At 54.6% G+C, this 19,932-nt stretch overlaps 1 protein-coding gene across 1 annotated transcript in view; it reads right to left on the bottom strand.

Annotated features, from left to right (window-relative positions):
* Nucleotides 1-6: 6 nt before the first annotated feature.
* Nucleotides 7-19,932, bottom strand: part of BICRA (BRD4 interacting chromatin remodeling complex associated protein) — a 28,489-nt gene continuing 8,563 nt past the window's right edge. The window contains 11 exon segments of the mRNA XM_064402142.1: nt 7-1,002; nt 1,004-1,938; nt 3,547-3,649; nt 3,755-3,849; nt 5,525-5,673; nt 6,274-6,332; nt 6,993-7,106; nt 8,752-8,969; nt 9,621-9,756; nt 15,469-17,196; nt 19,583-19,648. Of these exon segments, the coding sequence (XP_064258212.1) occupies nt 109-1,002; nt 1,004-1,938; nt 3,547-3,649; nt 3,755-3,849; nt 5,525-5,673; nt 6,274-6,332; nt 6,993-7,106; nt 8,752-8,969; nt 9,621-9,756; nt 15,469-17,196; nt 19,583-19,648 (4,497 nt within the window). The 3' untranslated portion in view covers nt 7-108.

A 19,932-nucleotide genomic window follows, 5' to 3' on the forward strand; every position in this document is an offset into this window, starting at 1 on the left:
GTTCTTGGTCAGATCCCGGTGTTCTGGTCAGATCCCGATCCCGGTCAGATCCCGGTGTCCCGTTCCCGGTATCCCGATCCCGGTCAGATCCCGATCCCGGTGTCCTGGTCAGATCCCGATCCTGGTCAGATCCTGGTATCTCTCGTTCCCGGTATCCCATTCCCGGTGGTCCCGTTCCCGGTCAGATCCCGGTGTCCCGTTCCCGGTATGCTGATCCCGGTCAGATCCCGGTGTCCCAGTCAGATCCCGTTCCCGGTGTCCCCGATCCCGGTCAGATCCCGGTGTCCCGGTGTCCGATCCCGTTCCCGGTGTCCCGGTCAGATCCCGTTCCTGGTGTCCCGTTCCCGGTATGCTGATCCTGGTCAGATCCCGGTCAGATCCTGGTATCCCGGTGTCCGATCCCGTTCCCGGTATCCCGATCCCGGTCAGATCCCGGTCAGATCCCGGTGTCCGATCCCGTTCCCGGTGTCCCGATCCCGGTCCGATCCCGGTGTCCTGGTGTCCGATCCCGTTCCCGGTGTCCCGGTCAGATCCCGTTCCCGGTGTCCCGATCCCGGTCAGATCCCGGTCAGATCCCGGTGTCCGATCCCGTTCCCGGTGTCCGATCCCGATGCCGGTGCCCGCCGCCCCCCCGCCGTCATCTGGTGCACGTCCCGCGCGGCACCGAGGCCGCCGTTGTGGCTGGGGGGGGGCACGAGGGGCTCGGGGCCGCGCCGGGGGGGGCGCCGGGAAGGCCGCGCCGGCGCTGCCCGGTGCCGGTGCCGGTGCGGGCGCGCCGCGGGGCTGCTGCAGGTTGAGGATGCTGTCGATGGCGCTCTGCAGGTGCTCGCTCAGCGAATCGTCCTGGGGGCTGTCGCTGCTGAACGACGCCTTGTCCACCTCGGCCTCGGCGCGCCGCCGCTTCCCGCCCCACGTCCCGCAGCCTTCCTCCTCCTCCTCCTCCTCCTCGTCCTCATCCTCCTCCTCGTCCTCCTCCTCCTCCTCCTCCCCGTCCGACGGCTCCTCCGGGGGGCCCTTCCCGGGCCGGGCGCGGCCGGCGGGCGCCGGCTCCCGGCGCAGCGCCGTGATCACCGGCCGGCGCTCCGAGCGCGGCGCCTCCCGCGGCTCGGCGGGCTCCCGGCTGTCCCGGAGCGCTTCCCGGTGCTCCCAGTTCATCTCCCGGCTCTCCCGGTTCACCTCCCGGTGCTCTCGATTGATCTCCCGGTGCTCCCGGTTGATCTCCCGGTGCTCCCCGGATTTCTCGATGCTCCCGGTTGATCTCTCGGTGTTCTCGATTGATCTCCCGGTTGATCTCCCGGTGCTCCCGGTTGATCTCCCGGTACGTTTTCCTCAGCGGCAGCCGGCAGGGCGCCGCCCCCGCCCTGCCGTGAGCCGCTCCCGGCGTTTTCTTCTCCAGGGACCCGTTGAGCTGCCGGATCCCCGGCTGCACCCCGCTGCCCGGCTGCACCCCGCTGCCCGGCTGGCTCCCGGTGCCCGGTGGGACCCCGGTGCCCGGCGGCGGCGGGGGGATGCCGGGCGGGTCCAGCGCCGTGTTGTGCACCACCTTGCTGAGCCCGGCCTCCTGCTTGATCTTGAGCTTGAGGCCGATGCGGCTCCGCGCCTCGTACGTCTTCATGGCGGGCGGGCGGCTCCGCGCCGGCAGCGCCTCCTCCTCGCCCACGCCACCGGTGCCGGTGCCGGTGCCGGCGCCGCCGCGCCACGCCGGCTCCCGGGGCGCGTCCCGGGGGGGGTCCCGCGGCTCCCCCAGCCACGTGACGCTCGGGGAGCCCCCCCGTGCTTGATCAGCAGCTTGGGGGGCGCGGGGGGGAGGGGCGGGCGGGGGAGGGGCGGGGGAGGGTTGGGGGAGGGGGAGGGAGGAGGAGGAGGAGGAGGAGGAAGGGGGGAGGGGGTGGGAGCGGGAGGAGGAGGAGGAGGAGGAGGAGGAGGAGACGTATTCGTCTGCAAAAGGAGAAAAGTCGCTAATTAGAGCTCGTTTGCACGTGGAAAAATGCAGGGTCGCTAATTAGAGATCGTTTACAGGTGGAAAAAATCAGGGCCGCTAATTAGAGATCATTTACAGGTGGGAAAAAAGCAGGGTCGCTAATTAGAGATCATTTATACGTGGAAAAAAGCAGGGTCGCTAATTAGAGGTCATTTACAGGTGGAAAAAAGCAGGGTCACTAATTGAGGTCATTTACACGTGGAAAAAAGCAGGGTCGCTAATTACAGCTGATGTGCATGTTAATTAATGGAATTTTCCCTTTTTTTTTCTCTGCCCAAAATGTCCCTTTTCCCGCGGGATTCATCCCAAAGATCGAGGCTGCACCGGGACCTTGGGCTGACCCCTGACTGACCCCTTTAATTGACCTTTAATTGACCTTTAATTGATCCCTAATCAACCTTTGATTGACGTTCGGTTTTTCCAGAGGCCTTTGGGGTGAATTCCCGGGAATTTGGTGCCAAACCCCAGGAATTCCAGCCCAGACCGCGGGAATCCCACCCCAACCCCCCCAGGAATTCTGTCCCCCCCATTCCCACCGGGATTCCCGCCCCATTCCCGGGATTCCCACCCCATTCCCATGAACCCCGCCCCTTTTTTCCAGGATTCCCGCCCCAATTCCCGCCCCGTTCTCATGGATCCCGCCCCATTCCCGGGATTCCGACCTCATCCCTGGGGATTCCCACCCTATTCCTATTGATCCCGCCCCCATTTCCCGGGATTCCCGCCCCATTCCCAAGGATCCCGCCCCATTCCAGTGAATCCCGCCCCATTGCGGTGATGAATCCCTCCCCGTTTCCCGGGATTCCCACCCCATTCCCATGGATCCCAGCCCCATTCCCGGGGTTCCCAGCCCCATTCCCAGCCCCATTCCCGGGTTCCCACCGGGCCTGTCTCCATTCCCGGGATTCCCACCCCATTCCCGGCCCCATCCCCATGGATCCCAGCCCCATTCCCAGCCCCATTCCCAGCCCCATTCCCACCCCATTCCCGGCCCCATTCCCATGGATCCCAGCCCCATTCCCATGGATCCCAGCCCCATTCCCAGCCCCATTCCTGCCCCATTCCCGGTTCCCACCGGGCCTGTCCCGCGCCAGCTGCCGGTCGAGCGCCAGTGCCGTTTTCCCAGGATTCCCAGCCCCATCCCAGCCCATTCCCAGCCCCATTCCCACCCCATTCCCGGCCCCATCCCCATGGATCCCAGCCCCATTCCCAGGGTTTCCAGCCCCATTCCCAGCCCCATCCCCATGGATCCCAGCCCCATTCCCGGTTCCCACCGGGCCTGTCCCGCGCCAGCTGCCGGTCGAGCGCCAGCGCCGTTTTCCCGGGATTCCCATCCCCATTCCCGGTTCCCACCGGGCCTGTCCCGCGCCAGCTGCCGGTCGAGCGCCAGCGCCGTTTTCCCGGGATTCCCAGCACCATTCCCACCCCATTCCCAGCCCCATTCCCACCCCATTCCCAGCCCCATTCCCACCCCATTCCCGGCCCCATTCCCATGGATCCCAGCCCCATTCCCATGGATCCCAGCCCCATTTCCCGGGATTCCCATCCCCATTCCCGGTTCCCACCGGGCCTGTCCCGCGCCAGCTGCCGGTCGAGCGCCAGCGCCGTTTTCTCCTCCTGGATGAAGATGCGGTCGATCATCACCATCTCTGCCGAGGGGCTGGCGCGCTGCGGGGGCACGGGGGGCTCAGGGGGGATCCCCGGGGGTCTCTGGGGGGGTCCCGGGGGTCCCCAGGGGGTCCCCGGGGGTCTCGGGGGGGTCCCGGGGCTCACCCGCGACTCCTCGAGCAGCAGCAGCCGGTACTTGTTGAGCATGGCCCGCGTGCGGCGCAGCAGCTGCTCCGACACCGCCTCGAACTCCTCGTCCACTGCGGGGGGAAGGCGTTAATTAGCGGGGCTCGTTAGTGGGGGAGCGGGGGGGGAATAATGGGGAATTAATGGGGGATTAATGGGGAATTAACAGGGATTAATGGGGGATTGATGAGGAATTATTGTGGAATTAATGGGGATTATTGGGGGACTTAATAGGGAATTGACAGAGATTAATGGGGAATTAATGGGGAACTAACAGGGAATTAATGTGGAATTGATGGGGAATTAATAGGGAATTAACAGGGAATTGATGGGGAATTAACAGGGGATTAATGGTGGATTAATGGGGATTGTTAATGGGGGATTGATGGGGAACTAATGGGGGGATTAAGGGGGAATTGATGGGGAATTAACAGGGAAATGGGGGATTGATGGGGAATTAATGGGGATTGTTAATGGGGATTGTTAATGGGGGATTGATAGGAGGTTAATGGGGAATTAATGGGGAATTAATTGGAAATTAATGGGGAATTGATGGGAATTAACGGGTGATAAATGGGGATTTAATGGGAAATTGATGGGAAATTATTGGGGAATTGATGAGGAATTAATGGGAAATGGATGGGGAATTAACTGGGGGTTAATAGGAAATTAATGGGGAATTAACGGAGAATTAGTGGGGAATTGATGGGGAAATTGTGGGGGATTAATGGGGGAATGGATGGGGGATTTGATGAGAAGTTATTGGGAAATTAATGGGAATAATGACAAACTAAGGAGAAATTAATTGATATTCCAACTATCACGACATTCCTGGCTATCGAGACATTCCTGATATCGCGACTATCGCGACATACCGCGCTGGCACTCCGTTTCCCCGGGCAGCACGCCCTGGTAGACGTGGTGGGGCAGCACCGATCCCCCAATAACCCCAGTAACCCCAGTAACCCCAATAACCCCAATAACCCCAATGTCCCCAATAACCCCAATATCACAATATTCCCAATTTTCACCCCCGATATCGCGACTATCGCGACATACCGCGCTGGCACTCGCTCTCGCCGGGCAGCACGCCCTGGTAGACGTGGTGGGGCAGCACCGATCCCCCAGTAACCCCAGTAACCCCAGTAACCCCAGTAACCCCAATGTCCCCAATAACCCCAATGTCCCCAATAACCCCAATGTCCCCGATATCGTGACATTCCCACTATCGCGACTATCGCGACATACCGCGCTGGCACTCCGTTTCCCCGGGCAGCACGCCCTGGTAGACGTGGTAGGGCAGCACCGATCCCCCAGTAACCCCAGTAACCCCAGTAACCCCAATGTCCCCATTAACCCCAATGTCCCCGATATCGTGACATTCCCACTATCGCGACTATCGCGACATGTCCTCACCGCGCTGGCACTCGCTCTCGCCGGGCAGCACGCCCTGGTAGACGTGGTAGGGCAGCACCGATCCCCCAGTAACCCCAGTAACCCCAGTAACCCCAATGTCCCCATTAACCCAAATAACCCCAATAACCCAATGTCCCCAATGTCCCCACTATCGTGACTATCGCGACATACCGCGCTGGCACTCGCTCTCCCCGGGCAGCACCCCCTGGTAGACGTGGTGGGGCAGCACTGATCCCCCAGTAACCCCAGTAACCCCAGTAACCCCAATGTCCCCATTAACCCCAATGTCCCCGATATCGTGACATTCCCACTATCGCGACTATCGCGACATACCGCGCTGGCACTCCGTTTCCCCGGGCAGCACGCCCTGGTAGACGTGGTAGGGCAGCAGGCGCCGCAGCGCGTCGCCCAGCGAGCGGAAGGGGCTGCGCAGCTCCGGGTGCAGCACGGCGCCCTGGTGCTTGTGCAGCTGCTCCAGGAGGCTGCAACGGGGCAAAAACGCGCGGGTTTGGGAAAATCCCGACGGAAATCAGCGGTTTGGGGAGAAATAGGGACAAAAATCCACACTGCTGGGGTGGTTATGGAAAAAAATCCACATTTTTGGGACAATTCTGGCCAAAAATCCCCATTTTTGGGAGAAACATGGAGAAAAATCCACATTTTTGGGACAAACGTGGACATATTCCCATGGTTTTGGTACAAATATTGAAAAAATCCAATTTTTGACACAAATATGGACAAAATTCCTCATTTTTGGTACAAAAACCCCACTTTTTGGCACAAATATGGGCAGGACTCCCCACCCCAATGGGAATTCCTGGCATTCCCAGTTAATCCCAGTCCCTCCCAGTCCCCCCCAGTTTGTCTCAGTCCCTCCCAGTCCCTCCCAGTCCCCCCCAGTTCCCCCCCAGCCTTGTCTCAGTCCGTCCCAGTTTGTCCCAGTCCCCTCCCAGTCCATCCCAGTCCCTCTCAGTCCCCCCCAGTCCCTCCCAGTCCATCCCAGTCCCCCCCAGTCCCCCCCCCAGTCCATCCCAGTCCATCCCAGTCCCCTCCCAGTCCCTCCCAGTCCCCCCAGTTCTCACCAGGCCTCCTTACTGGGCTGCAGCGCCGGCGCCGCCTTCAGCGCCAGCTTCGCCTCCAGCTGCGGAGAGAGCGGCTTTGGGGAGAATTCCCGGGAATTCGGGCAATTCCCAAAAATTCGGGGGGAAATCCCGGGATTTCGGGTCAATTCCCAAAAATTCGGGGGGAAATCCGGGGATTTTGGGCAATTCCCAAAAATTTGGGGTGAAATCCCGGGATTTCGGGTCAATTCCCAAGAATTTCGGGAGAATTCCTGGGATTTTGGGGCGAATTCCGGGAATTTTTGGGGTCGTTTCTCAGGATTTTGGGTTGAATTCCCAGATTTTGGGTCAATTCCCAAGAATTTTGGGTGAATTCCAGGGATTTTGGGGAGAATTCCGGGGATTTTGGGCAACTCCCAAGAATTTTGGGTGAATTCCAGGGATTTTGGGGAGAAATCCGGGGATTTTGGGTAAATTCCCAAATTTGGGTTGAATTTCCTGGGATTTTGGGGTGAATTCCAGAGATTTTTAGGACGAATTCCCAGGATTTTGGGATCAATTCCCAAATTTTGAGATGAATTCCAAGACTTTGGGGCAAATTCTGGGGATTTTGGGATTTCTCAGGATTTTGGGGTGAACTCCGGGAATTTTGGGGGGAATTCCGAGGATTTGGGGGGAATTTCCAGGATTTTGGGGGGAATTCCGAGGATTTTGGGTCAATTCCCAGATTTTGGGTGAACTCCCAGATTTTGGGGTGAATTCGGGGGATTTTGGGACTCACCGTGGGCGGGGCCTGGGGGCCTTTCCCGCCCCCCGAGGGTTGGGGGGGGGCCCTTGAGCCCGGGCGGCTTCGCCTGCGGAGAAACGGGGGAAAATCCGGAAAAATTGGGAAAAATTGGGAAAAAGTTGGGAAAAACAGGAAAAGATTGGGAAAAAAATTGGGAAAAATGGGGAAAAATCGGGAAAAATGAGAGAAAAAAGAGAAAGAATTGAGAAAAATGAGGAAAAATAGGGGAAAACGGGAAAAAAATGGGAAAAAATTGGGAAAAATCAGGAAAAATTGGAAAAAATTGGAGAAAAAGGGGAAAGAATTGAGAAAAATGGGATAAAAATTGGGGAAAATGAGAAAAAATTGGGAAAACCGGGAAAAATCGGGAAAAGTCAGGAAAAAATGGGAAAAATTGCAAAAAAATTGGAGAAAAAAGGGAAATAATTGAGAAAAATGGGCAAGAATTTGGGGAAAATGGGAAAAAATTGGGAAAAATCAGGAAAAAAGTGGAGGAAAAAGGGAATTGAGAAAAATTAAATGGGAATAAATCGTGAATAAATAATGAATAAATTGTGAACAAATTCTGAATAAAATGGGAATAAATTGGGGAATAAATGGGGAATAAATCGTGAATAAATTGTGAATAAATTCTGAATAAAATGGGAATAAATCGTGAATAAGTCGTGAATAAATTGTGAATAAATAGGGAGTAAATTGTGAATAAATAATGAAATAAATTGGGAATAAACCATGAATAAATAATGAATAAATTGTAGATAAATCATGAATAAATCATGAATAAATAGTGAATAAATCATGGAAAAATCATGAATAAATTGTGAATAAATCACAAATAAATTGTGAATAAATCACGAATAAATTGTGAATAAATCACGAATAAATGCTGACTAAATGGTGAATAAATGGTGAATAAATCATGAATAAATTGTAAATAAATTGTAAACAAATTGTGAATAAATTGGGGAATAAATGAGGAATAAATGGTGAATAAATAACGAATAAATTGTGAATAAATTGTGAATAAATTCTGAATAAAATGGGAATAAATTGGGGAATAAATTGTGAATAAATCGTGAATAAATTGTGAATAAATTCTGAATAAATGGTGAATAAATAATGAATAAATGGTGAATAAATGGTGAATAAATTCTGAATAAAATGGGAATAAATTGGGGAATAAATTTGGGAATAAATAATGACTAAATGGTGAACAAATTGTGAATAAATTGTGAATAAATTGTGAAATAAATGGTGAATAAATTGTAAATAAAGGGTGAATAAATGGTGAATAAACGGTGAATAAATGGTGAATAAATTGTAAATAAATGGTGAATAAATCATGAATAAACGGTGAATAAATGGTGAATAAACGGTGAATAAATGGTGAATAAATTGTAAATAAACGGTGAATAAATGGTGAATAAACGGTGAATAAATCATGAATAAATTGGGAATAAATTGTGTATAAATCGTGAATAAATTGTGACTAAATTCTGAATAAAATGGGAATAAATGGGGAATAAATTATGGAATAAATGGTGAATAAATCCTGAATAAATTGTGAATAAATTCTGAATAAATTATGGAATAAATCATGAATAAATGGTGAATAAATCCTGAATAAATTGTGAATAAATTCTGAATAAATTATGGAATAAATCATGAATAAACGGTGACTAAATGGTGCCTAAGTGGGGCCTGGGGCTCACCTGGGCGGGCTGCGTGGGGGGGATGGGCGCTCCCGGTTTCCCCGGAGCCGGCGCCGCCTTCCCGCCGGGAACGGCCCCGGGGGTGGCACCGGGGGTGGCACCGGGGGTGGCACTGGAGGTGACACCGGGGGTGGCACCGGGGGTGGCACCGGGATTGGCTCCGGGGGCGGCGGAGCCGGAGAACGGCTTCGACTCGGCCGGGACGGCGACGGCGGCACCTGCGGGGATGGAACCGGGAAACTGGGAATGGGGGATTGGGAATGGGGGGAAATGGGAATGGGAATGTGGGATGGGAATGTGGGATGGGAAACTGGGAATGGGGGAATTGGGAATGGGGGAATTGGGAATTGGGAATGGGAAACTGGGAATGGGGGAATGGGAATGGGGGAATTGGGAATGGGAATGGGAAACTGGGAATGGGGGAATTGGGAATGGGGGAATTGGGAATTGGGAATGGGAATGGGAAACTGGGAATGGGGGAATGGGAATGGGAATGTGGGAATTGGGAATGTGGGAATGGGAATGAGAACAGGAATGGGAAATTGGGAATGGGAATGGGAAACTGGGAATGGGAAACTGGGAATGGGAACAGGAACGGGAATGGGAATGGGGAATGGGAACTGGGAAACTGGGCATGGGGACACAGCAAACCGGGAACGGCACCGCGGGGATTTTGGGATTCTGGGACATTGGGACATGGGTGTCTCTGGGATTTTGGGACACTGGGAGTTTGGGATTTTGGGATTCTGGGATTTTGGGACATTGGGCCGTGGGGGTCTCTGGGATTTTGGGACACTGGGAGTTTGGTATTTTGGGATTCTGGGACTTTGGGCCGTGGGGGTCTCGGGGATTTGGGGCTCCGGACCCACCTGAGGCGTTGGTGCCCCCCAGGGCCGGGCCGGGCGTTCCCGGAGCCGCCGGCACCAGGACGGGAGCGGCCGGAGCCGGGAACGGCGCCGGGCTGGACGGGGGCGGCTTCGGCTGCAGCAGCAGCCCCTGGGGCACCTGGGAAAACCCAAATCCCGTCAGGAACGGACCCAAAAACCCCAAATTCCGTAAGGAACGGACCCAAAAACCCAAATCCCATCAGGAACGGACCCAAAAACCCAAATTCCGTAAGGATGGAACCAAAAACCCCAAATCCCATCAGGAACGGAACCAAAAACCCCAAATCCCATCAGGAACGGACCCAAAAACCCAAATTCCGTAAGGATGGAACCAAAAAACCCAAATCCCATCAGGAACGGACCAAAAACCCCAAATCCCATCAGGAACGGACCCAAAAACCCCAAATCCCATCAGGAACGGACCCAAAAACCCAAATTCCGTAAGGAACGGAACCAAAAAACCCAAATCTCGTAAGGAAAGGACCAAAAACCCCAAATCCCATAAGGAATGGACCCAAAACCCCAAATCCCATCAGAACGGCCCCAAATTCCATCAGGAACGGCCCCAAAAACCCCAAATCCCGTAAGGATAGAACAAAAAACCCCAAATCCCGTAAGGAATGGACCAAAAACCCCAAATCCCGTAAGGATGGAACCAAATTCCCTCAGGAACGGCCCCAAAACCTCCAATTCCATCAGGAATGGACCCAAAAACCCCAAATCCCATAAGGAATGGAACCAAAAACCCCAAATCCTGTAAGGAATGGAACCAAAAACCCCAAATCCCCTCAGGAACAGCCCCAAAAACCCCAAATCCTGTAAGGAATGGACCCAAAAATGCCAAATCCTGTCAGAACAGTCCCAAAAACCCCAAATCCTGAGAGGAATGGCCCCAAAAATCCCAAATCCAGAGGGATCCACCCCCTGAAATCCCAAATCCAATCCCTGAAATCCCCAAAAATCCCAAATCCAGGGAGAACCAATCCCTGAATGCTCCCAAAAATCCCAAATCCAAACCTTGAAATCCCAAATCCAATCCCTGAATTCCCCCAAAAATCCCAAATCCAGGGGGATCCAAACTCTGAAATCCCAAATCCAATCCCTGAAATCCCCAAAAATCCCAAATCCAATCCCGGAATTCCCGAAATCCCAAATCCAGGGGGATCCAATCCCTGAAATCCCCCAAAAATCCCAAATCCAATCCCTGAAATCCCAAAACCCCAAATCCAGGGGGATCCAATCCCTGAAATCCCAAATCCAATCCCAGAATTCCCGAAATCCCAAATCCAGGAGGATCCAGATCTGATGTTTGGCATTTTTGGGAATTCTCAGGATTTCCACTGGGATTTTTGGGATTTTTTTTTTGGGTTTCCCGGGATTTTTTTGGGCATTCCCGGGATTCACCTGCTGGAAGCACCCAGAATATGTGGGATTTTCGTGAATTCCCGGGATTTTTTTTGGGAATTCGGGACTTTTTTGGGAATTCCCAGGATTTACCTGCAGGAAGCGCTCAGGATATTTAGGATTTTTAGGATTTCCTGAGAATTTTCCAGGAATTCCCGGGATGTTTTTGGGAATTCCCAGGATTCACCTACTGGAAACTCCCAGGATATTTGGGGTTTTTGGGATTTTGGGGAATTCCCGGGATTTTTTTTGGGGAATTCCTAGGATTTACCTGCAGGAATCACTCAGAACATTTGAGATTTTTAGAATTTCCCAGTAATTCCACTGGGATTTTTGGGATTTCCTGGGATTTTTTCGGGGATTCCCAGGATTTACCTGCAGGAATCACTCAGAATATTTGGAATTTTGGGGGAATTCCCGGGCTTTACCTGCTGGAAGCGCTCAGAATATTCGGGATTTTTGGGATTTTGGGGAATTCCCGGGATGATTTTTGGGAACTCCCGGGCGTTACCTGCAGCAATCACTCAGGATTTTCGGGAATTCCCGGGATGTTTTTTGGGAATTCCCGGGCGTTACCTGCCGGAATCACTGAGGATTTTTGGAATTTCAGGGATTTCGGGGTTTCCTGGGCGTTACCTGCCGGAAGCGCCCAGAACATTCGGGATTTTTGGGATTTCAGGGTTTCCCGGGCGTTACCTGCCGAAACCACTCAGGATTTTTGGGATTTTTGGGGTGAATTCCCGGGCGTTACCTGCTGGAACCACTCAGGATTTTTGGGATTTTTGGGGTGAATTCCCGGGCGTTACCTGCCAGAACCACTCAGGATTTTGGGATTTTGGGGATTTTTTGGGTGAATTCCCGGGCGTTACCTGCCGGAACCACTCAGGATTTTGGGGATTTTTGGGATTTTTGGGGTGAATTCCCGGGTGTTACCTGCCGGAATCACTGAGGATTTTGGGGATTTTTGGGATTTTTTGGGTGAATTCCCGGGCGTTACCTGCAGGAATCACTCAGGATTTTGGGGATTTTTGGGATTTCCTGGGCATTACCTGCCAGAACCACTCAGGATTTTGGGGATTTTTGGGATTTCGGGGTGAATTCCCGGGCGTTACCTGCCGGAACCACTCAGGATTTTTGGGATTTTTGGGATTTTGGGGTGAATTCCCGGGCGTTACCTGCAGGAACCACTCAGGATTTTGGGGATTTTTTGGGTGAATTCCCGGGCGTTACCTGCCGGAACCACTCAGGATTTTGGGGATTTCGGGATTTCGGGGTTTCCCGGGCGTTACCTGCAGGAACCACTCAGGATTTTGGGGATTTTTGGGATTTGGGGTGAATTCCCGGGCGTTACCTGCCGGAACCACTCAGGATTTTGGGGATTTTTGGGATTTGGGGTGAATTCCCGGGCGTTACCTGCCGGAACCACTCAGGATTTTTGGGTGAATTCCCGGGCGTTACCTGCCGGAACCACTCAGGATTTTGGGGATTTTTGGGATTTTTGGGGAATTCCCGGGCGTTACCTGCTGGAAGCGCTCGGCGCCGCCCTTGGGCGCGCCCGCGAAGGGCGCGGGGATCGGCGCGGGGATCAGCGCGAAGCTCCGCGGGTGCTCCGGGGGCAGCAGCGCCGGCGCCGCCGCCTTGAGCCCCCCCAGCGGCAGCGGGAACTGGGAGGACTGGGAGGACTGGGAGGGCTCGGGGGGCTCCGGGAAGGAGCCGGGGAAGGGCTCCGAGGGCGGCCGGGGCTGCGACGGGGGGCGGGAGAGCGGCTGCGGCTGCGAGGGGGGGGCGGGACGGGATTTGGGCCGAAATCTGCGGGATTTGGGGCAGCGGGGAGGGGCCGGGGGGCGGCGGCTCCCCCGGGGACGCTCCCGGCACTTTCGGCTGCAACAGAAGCAGAGGAAGAGCTCGGTTAGTGCGGGAGGAAGGCGCAGAAAGCGGGGGGAAAAGCGGGAATTCCCGGCTGGGAAAAGCACCAAAAACCCAAATTTTGCGTTTTTTTGGGGGGGATTTAGGGAGGGTGGAGCTGGGGAATTCATTTCAGGGCGGATCCAGGAGTGGAATATCCCGGGAAAAAAATTTGGGGAGGGTCCTGAGCTGCTCCCAGACGGCAATTCCATCCCGAATTTGGTTTTTGGGGGGTTTTGGGGAGGGAGGAGAGGGGGGAAACTGAGGCAGGATCCAGCCGGGCGCTCCCAGAGCGGCTCCAGGAGCAGAAAATCCCCGGGAAAAACAACCCCAGAGCCCCGACTCCGCCCCAAATCCGAATTTTGAGGCGTTTTTGGGAGGCAGGGAAGGGGAAAATCCACCCTGAGAATTCCCAACCCACCCCGGGACCCCGATTCCGCCCCAAATCTGAATTTTGAGGCGTTTTTGGGGCAAATTTCGGGGGTTTTGGGGTGAATTTTGAGGGTTTTAGGGCAAAATTTGAGGTGAATTCTCAGATTTGGGGTGAATTTTGGGGATTTTGGGGTGAATTCTCAGATTTGGGGTGAATTTTGGGGTGAATTCTCAGATTTGGGGAGAATTTTGGGGATTTTGGGGTGAAATCTCAGATTTGGGGTGAATTTTGGGGATTTTGGGGTGAATTCTCAGATTTCGAGCCAATTCTGGGAGATTTGGGGCAAATTCTGGGGGGATTTGAGGCGAATTCCAGGAGTTTTGGGGCCAATTCTCAGATTTCGGGTGAATTTTGAGGGTTTTGGGGCCAATTCCAGGGATTTTGGGATGAATTTTGAGGATTTTGGTGCAAATTCTGGAATTTTGGGGTGAATTCCGCAGATTTTGGGATTAATTCTCAGATTTGTGCCAATTTTAAAGGTTTTGGGGCAAATTCTGAGAATTTTGGGGCGAATTCTCAGATTTGGGATGAATTCCAAGGGTTTTTGAGGTGAATTTTAGGGATTTTTGGGCGAATTCTGAGGATTTTGGGGCAAATTTTGGAGGTTTGGGGGTGAATTCTGGGATTTTGGGGTGAATTCTGGGATTTTTGGGGTGAATTCCGGGGATTTTGGGTGCACAGGAGAGGCAGCAGCAGCGTCGGGGGTTAGTGAGCGCCAAGCCAGCGGAGCAGCCGGAAAAAACGGGGCAGGAATTTGGGATTTTGGGCAAAAAGGGCTGAAAACGGCCGGGATTGGAGGAATTCCGGGAAATCCGGGGGGAATTTGGGGGAATCCAGCGGGAAAAAGGGATCCGCCCCCAGATCCCAAATTTGCACCCCTGGATCCCAAATTTCTGCCCCTGGAATTCCCAAAATCCTGGAAATCCCAAAATCCAGGAAATCCCCAAATCGTGGGAATTCCTGAATCCAAGAAATCCCCAAGTCCCGAAAATCCCCAAATCCTGGAAACCCCCAAATCCTGGGAATCTCCAAATCCAAGAAACCCCAGAATCCTGGAAATCCCAAAATCTTGGAAATCCTTGAATCCAAGGAATCCTAAAATCCTGGAACTCCAAGAAATCCAGGAGATCCCAAAATCCTGGAACTCCTTGCATCCTGGAAATTCCCAAATCCAAGAAACCCAGAACGCTGGAAATCCCAAATCTTGGAAGGCCTCAAATCCAACAAATCCCAGAATCCTGGAAACCCCGAAATCCCGGCAATCCCAAAATCTAAAGAACCCCCAAATCCCACAAACCCCCAAACCCCACCACGGCAAAAAATTGCTAAAAAAACCTCCAAAACCCCCCAAAAATCCCCAAAAAATCCCCCAAAATCCCCCCAAAAATCCTATAAAATCCCAAAAAACCCCATAAAACTCCCAAAAAATCCCCAAAAAACCCCGCAAAAATCCCCCAAAAAATCCCAAAAAAATCACCAAAAATCCTCCAAAAATCCCCCCAAAAATGCTCCAAAAATCCTCCAAAAACCCCCGAAAAATCCCAAAAAATCCTCCCCAAAAATCCCAGAAAAATCAAACAAAAAAATCCAAAAAAACCCCCCAAAAAATCCCAAAAGACCCCCAAGAATCCCAAAAAAATCCAAAGAAATCCCCAAAAAACCCCCAAAAATCCCCGAAAAACTCCCAAAAAATCCCCAAAAAAATCCTATAAAATCCCAAAAAACCCCCAAGAATCAAAAAAAAATCCCCAAAAAATCACCAAAAATCCTCCAAAACCCCCAAAAATCCTCCAAAAACCCCCGAAAAATCCCAAAAAATCCCCCCCAAAAATCACCCAAAAAATCCCAAAAAACCCCCCGAAAAATCCCAAAAGACCCCCAAGAATCCCAAAAAAATCCCCAAAAAACCCAAAAAAATCCCCAAAAACCCCCAAAAAATCCCAAAAAAATCCCCCCAAATCCTATAAAATCCCAAAAAAACCCCAAAAAATCCTGAAAAAAATCCCAAAAATCCCGAAAAAAATCCCCAAAAACCCAAAAAAACCCCGAAAACCCCCAAAAAATCCCCAAACTCCCCGCGCTGCTCACCTGCTGCAGGAACATGGGCACGGCCTCCTGGCCCAGCACCGGCGCCGCCGCCGCCGTTCCCAGCAGGATTTTCTCGGGGCTCCCGGCCAGGCCGGGGCTGGGCTGCGCCGGCGGCTGCGCGGCACCGCCCGAGCCGGGCTCGGCTGCGCCGGGGCTGCCGGCGGCCGCCTGGATCCCGACGGCGGCGCCCAGGCCCTCGCCGGCGTTGAGCATGGCCACGGGGCTGGCCAGCGTCACGCCCTGGATCACCGTGGGCGCCGCCGCCGCCGCCGCCGCCGCGCCGGGGCTGGGCAGCGTCCCCGCCAGCGACACCGGCATCTGGAAGAGCGCCGGCGCCGGCTGGCCCGGCTGCAGCTGGATGGGCGCCGCCGACAGGATGTGCGCCGTGCCCGCCGCGCCCGGCGACGCCAGCACCGGGCCCAGGTTGAGCTGGCCCGCCAGGCTCTGGTTGAGCAGCTGCGCCGGCAGCGCCGGGTTGGCCAGCAGCTGCGCGCCGGCGCCCTGGCCGGCGATGATGTGCGCCTGGCCGGCGCCCGGCAGCAGCTGGCCGCCCACGTTGGCCGGCAGCGCCGAGAGCGGCTGCGGCAGCGGCACGGCCGAGGCGCCGGCCAGCTGGCCCGGCAGCAGGAACTGGTTCTGGCCCTGGAAGGGCTGCGCCGGGATGACGATGGAGCCGCCCTGGTTGAGCACGTGCACGCTCATGGACTTGCCCAGCGCCGGCGGCTGCGGCGGCGGCGGCTTGAAGACGCCGGGGGGGAAGCCCTGCAGCACCACGTTGGGCGCGGCTTTGCCGGCCATGAAGGTCAGGTTCTGCTGCGCCTTGGCCGGCGCCTCGCCGGGCAGCGCCAGCGCGGCGGCGCCGCCGGCGCCGGCGAAGGGTTTTGGCGTGATCTGGTAGAGCTTCTGCTGCAGCACGCCGGCCGGCTTGGGCTGGATGGGCGTGGGCGTGCGGTGGATGATGACGTTGGGCGCCGGCACCAAGGAGCCGCCCAGCCCCGAGGTGACGGTGAGCGGCTGCGCCGACGCCGCCGACACGCCGCCGAACACCGAGCTGCCGTTCAGCGTGGTGGTGGCCACGGCCGGGAGGCTCTTCTGGATCACCAAGCCCGCCCCCGGCGCCGCCGCCGCCTCCGGCTGCGCGATGTAGCCGCCCACGGCCGCCACCGGCGCCGGCTTGGCCAGCAGCTGCGGCGCGGCCGGCTGGTTGATGGCCATCACCTGCTGGCCCACCACCTGGATGGGGCCCAGCCCCAGCGCGCCGCCGGGGCTGCCGTTGGGCAGGCCGGGCAGGTTGGGCAGCGGCTGGATGGTGACGTTGCCCAGCCCCACCTGCTGCAGGAAGGGCTGCACGCTGATGGCCTTGTTGACCACGTCGGGCGGCTGCACCAGCGCCTGCGGCGCCAGCACGGCCGGCGGCTGCAGCCCCAGCAGGTCGGCGGCGCCGCCCGAGAAGATCTGCGGCGCGCCGTCGGCCGCCTGCACCACCGGCTGCAGCGCCGGCAGCTGGAAGGAGCCCAGGTCCAGCTCGGCCTCGGCCTCCAGCGTCTGCTCGGTGATGTTGGCCTCCTGCAGGCTCTGCTGGAGGATGTCGCACGGCTGCTCGGCGCCCGCGCCCGCGCCGGCCGGCGAGCCCAGGATGTCATCCTCCAGGAAGTCCAGGTCCACGCTGGCCGCCGGTTGGCTGGGCTCGGCGCTCAGGGGGTTCCCCGGCGTCTCCTGCCCGTGGAGCTGAGGGAACGGCAGAAGGGGCGGGGTCAGATGGGGGGGCGGAGCTCAGAGGGGTTTGGGGGAGCCCATGGAGCTCGACAGAACTCAAGGGAACCCAACGGAGCTCAACAGAACCCAATGGAGCTCAATGGAACCCAACGGAGCTCAACGGAACCCAACAGAACCCAATGGAGCTCAACGGAGCTCAATGGAACCCAGTGGAGCTCAACGCAGATAAACAGAACTCAACAGAACCCAATGGAGCCCAATAAAGCTCAACAGAACCCAATGGAGCTCAATGGAACCCAACGGAGCTCAACAGAACCCAACGGAGCTCAACGCAGATCAACGGAACCCAATGGAAGCTAATGGAGCTCAACGGAACCCACCGGAGCTCAATGCTGATCAACAGAACCCAATGGAACCCAACGGAACCCAAGGGAGCTCAATGGAACCCAACGGAGCTCAATGGAACCCAACGGAGCTCAACAAAGATCAACAGAACCCAACAGAACTCAATGGAACCCAACAGAACCCAACAGAGCTCAATGGAATCCAACAGAACCCAACGGAGCTCAATGGAATCCAACAGAACCCAATGGAGTTCAATGGAACCCAACAGAACCCAACAGAGCTCAATGGAATCCAACAGAACCCAATGGAGTTCAATGGAACCCAACAGAACCCAACAGAGCTCAATGGAATCCAACAGAATCCAACGGAGCTCAATGGAGTCCAACAGAACCCAACAGAGCTCAATGGAATCCAACAGAACCCAACGGAGCTCAATAGAACCCAATGGAACCCAACAGAGCTCAATGGAACCCAACAGAACCCAATGGAGCTCAACAGACCCCAAAGGAACCCAAAGGAGCTCAATAGAGATCAACAGAACCCAAAGGAGCTCAACGGAACCCAACAAAACCCAGTGGAGGTCAACAGAACCCAAAAGAACTCAATGTAACCCAATGGAGGTCAGAGAGGTTCAGGGAAACTCAATGGACGCTCCAAGGAACTCAACAGAACCCAACGAAGCTCAATGAGACCCAACAGAACCCAATGGGATTTGATGGAACCCAATGGAGCTCAAGAGAACCCAACAAAACACAGAAGGGTTCAGGGGGCCAAAAAGAACTCCACGGAACCCAACGGAACCCAACAAATCTCAACAGAACCCAATGAAACCCAACTGAGCTCAACGGAACCCCAAGCAACCCAACGGAGCTCAACAAGGTCCAACGGAACCCAAAGGAGCTCAACAGAACCCAATGAAACCCAACTGAGCTCAACGGAACCCCAAGCAACCCAACGGAGCTCAACGAGGTCCAACGGAACCCAAAGGAGCTCAACAGAACCCAATGAAACCCAACTGAGCTCAACAGAATCCAATGGAACTCGACTGAACCCAACGGAGCTCAATGAGATCCAATAGAACCCAACAGAACCCAATGGAACTAAACGAAACTCAACTGAGCTCAACGGAACCCAAGAGAACCCAACGGAGCTCAATGAGATCCAACGGAACCTAACAGAGCTCAACGGAACCCATGAAACCCAACGGAACTCAACGGAACCCAACGGAACTCAACAGAACCCAACCAATCTCAATGGAACCAAACGAAACTCAACTGAACTCAACGGAACCCAAGAGAACCCAACGGAACCCAACGGAGCTCAATGAGATCCAACGGAACCCAACGGAGCTCAACTGAACTCAACAGAACCCAACGGAACTCAACGGAGCTCAACGGAATCCAAGGGTACCCAACGGAGCTCAACGGAGCTCAACGGAATCCAACGGAACTCCAGGGAGGTTTTCCGGGAAATCCGAGAGGGTTTTCCCAGGAAATCTGGGGAATTTTCCCCCAAAATCTGGGTGGATTTACCCCCAAAATTCGGGGGGGTTTTGCCGGGAAATCTCGGGATGCTTTTACCCCAAAATCTGAGGGAATTTTCCCCCAAATCTGGGAGGTTTTCCCCCAAAATCCAGGGGAATTTTTCCCCAAAATCCCTGGACAGTTTTACCCCAAAATCCGAGGGAATTTTTCCCCAAATCTGGGAAGTTTTCCCCCAAAATCAGAGGGAATTTTTCCCTCAAATCTGGGAGATTTTGTCCAAAAAAGTTTTCCCCCAAAATCTGGGGAATTTTTCCCCAAAATCCGGGGGAATTTTTCCCCAAATCTGGGAGGTTTTTCCCCAAAATCCCAGGATGCCTTTACCCCAAAATCTGAGGAGATTTCCCCCCAAATCTGGGATGTTTTCCCCCCAAAATCTGGGGAATTTTTCCCCAAATCTGGGAATTTTTCCCCCAAAACCCCGAGGGATTTTTCCCTCTTTGTCCAAGCGTGGGAAAGGAGGGAATTCCACCCAAAAAAAGGGGAAATTTGGGAAAGGAGGGAGCACCTACCCCGGCCCCCTCGAAGAAGGCGCTGGCGGCGTCCCCGGAGTTGTCCAGGAGATCGTCGCTGTCGATCTGCAACCAGCAACGGCAAAATCACCGCGAGTTCCGGGGGAAAACGGGGGGAAAACGGGAAAAATGGGGGAAAATGGGGAAAAATGGGGGAAATGGGGGGAAAAATGGGGGGAAATGGGGGAAAATGGGGGAAATATGGGAAAAATGGGGGAAATGGGGGGGAAATTGGGAGAAAATAGGAAAAAAGGGTGGAAAAATGGGGGGAAATGGGGAGAAAATGAAGAAAAATGGGGGGAAAATGGAGGGAAAAAGGAGAAAAATGGGGGAAAAATGGGAAAAATAGG

The sequence above is a fragment of the Passer domesticus genome, chromosome 35, assembly GCF_036417665.1.
Source record: "Passer domesticus isolate bPasDom1 chromosome 35, bPasDom1.hap1, whole genome shotgun sequence".
NCBI lineage: Eukaryota > Metazoa > Chordata > Aves > Passeriformes > Passeridae > Passer > Passer domesticus.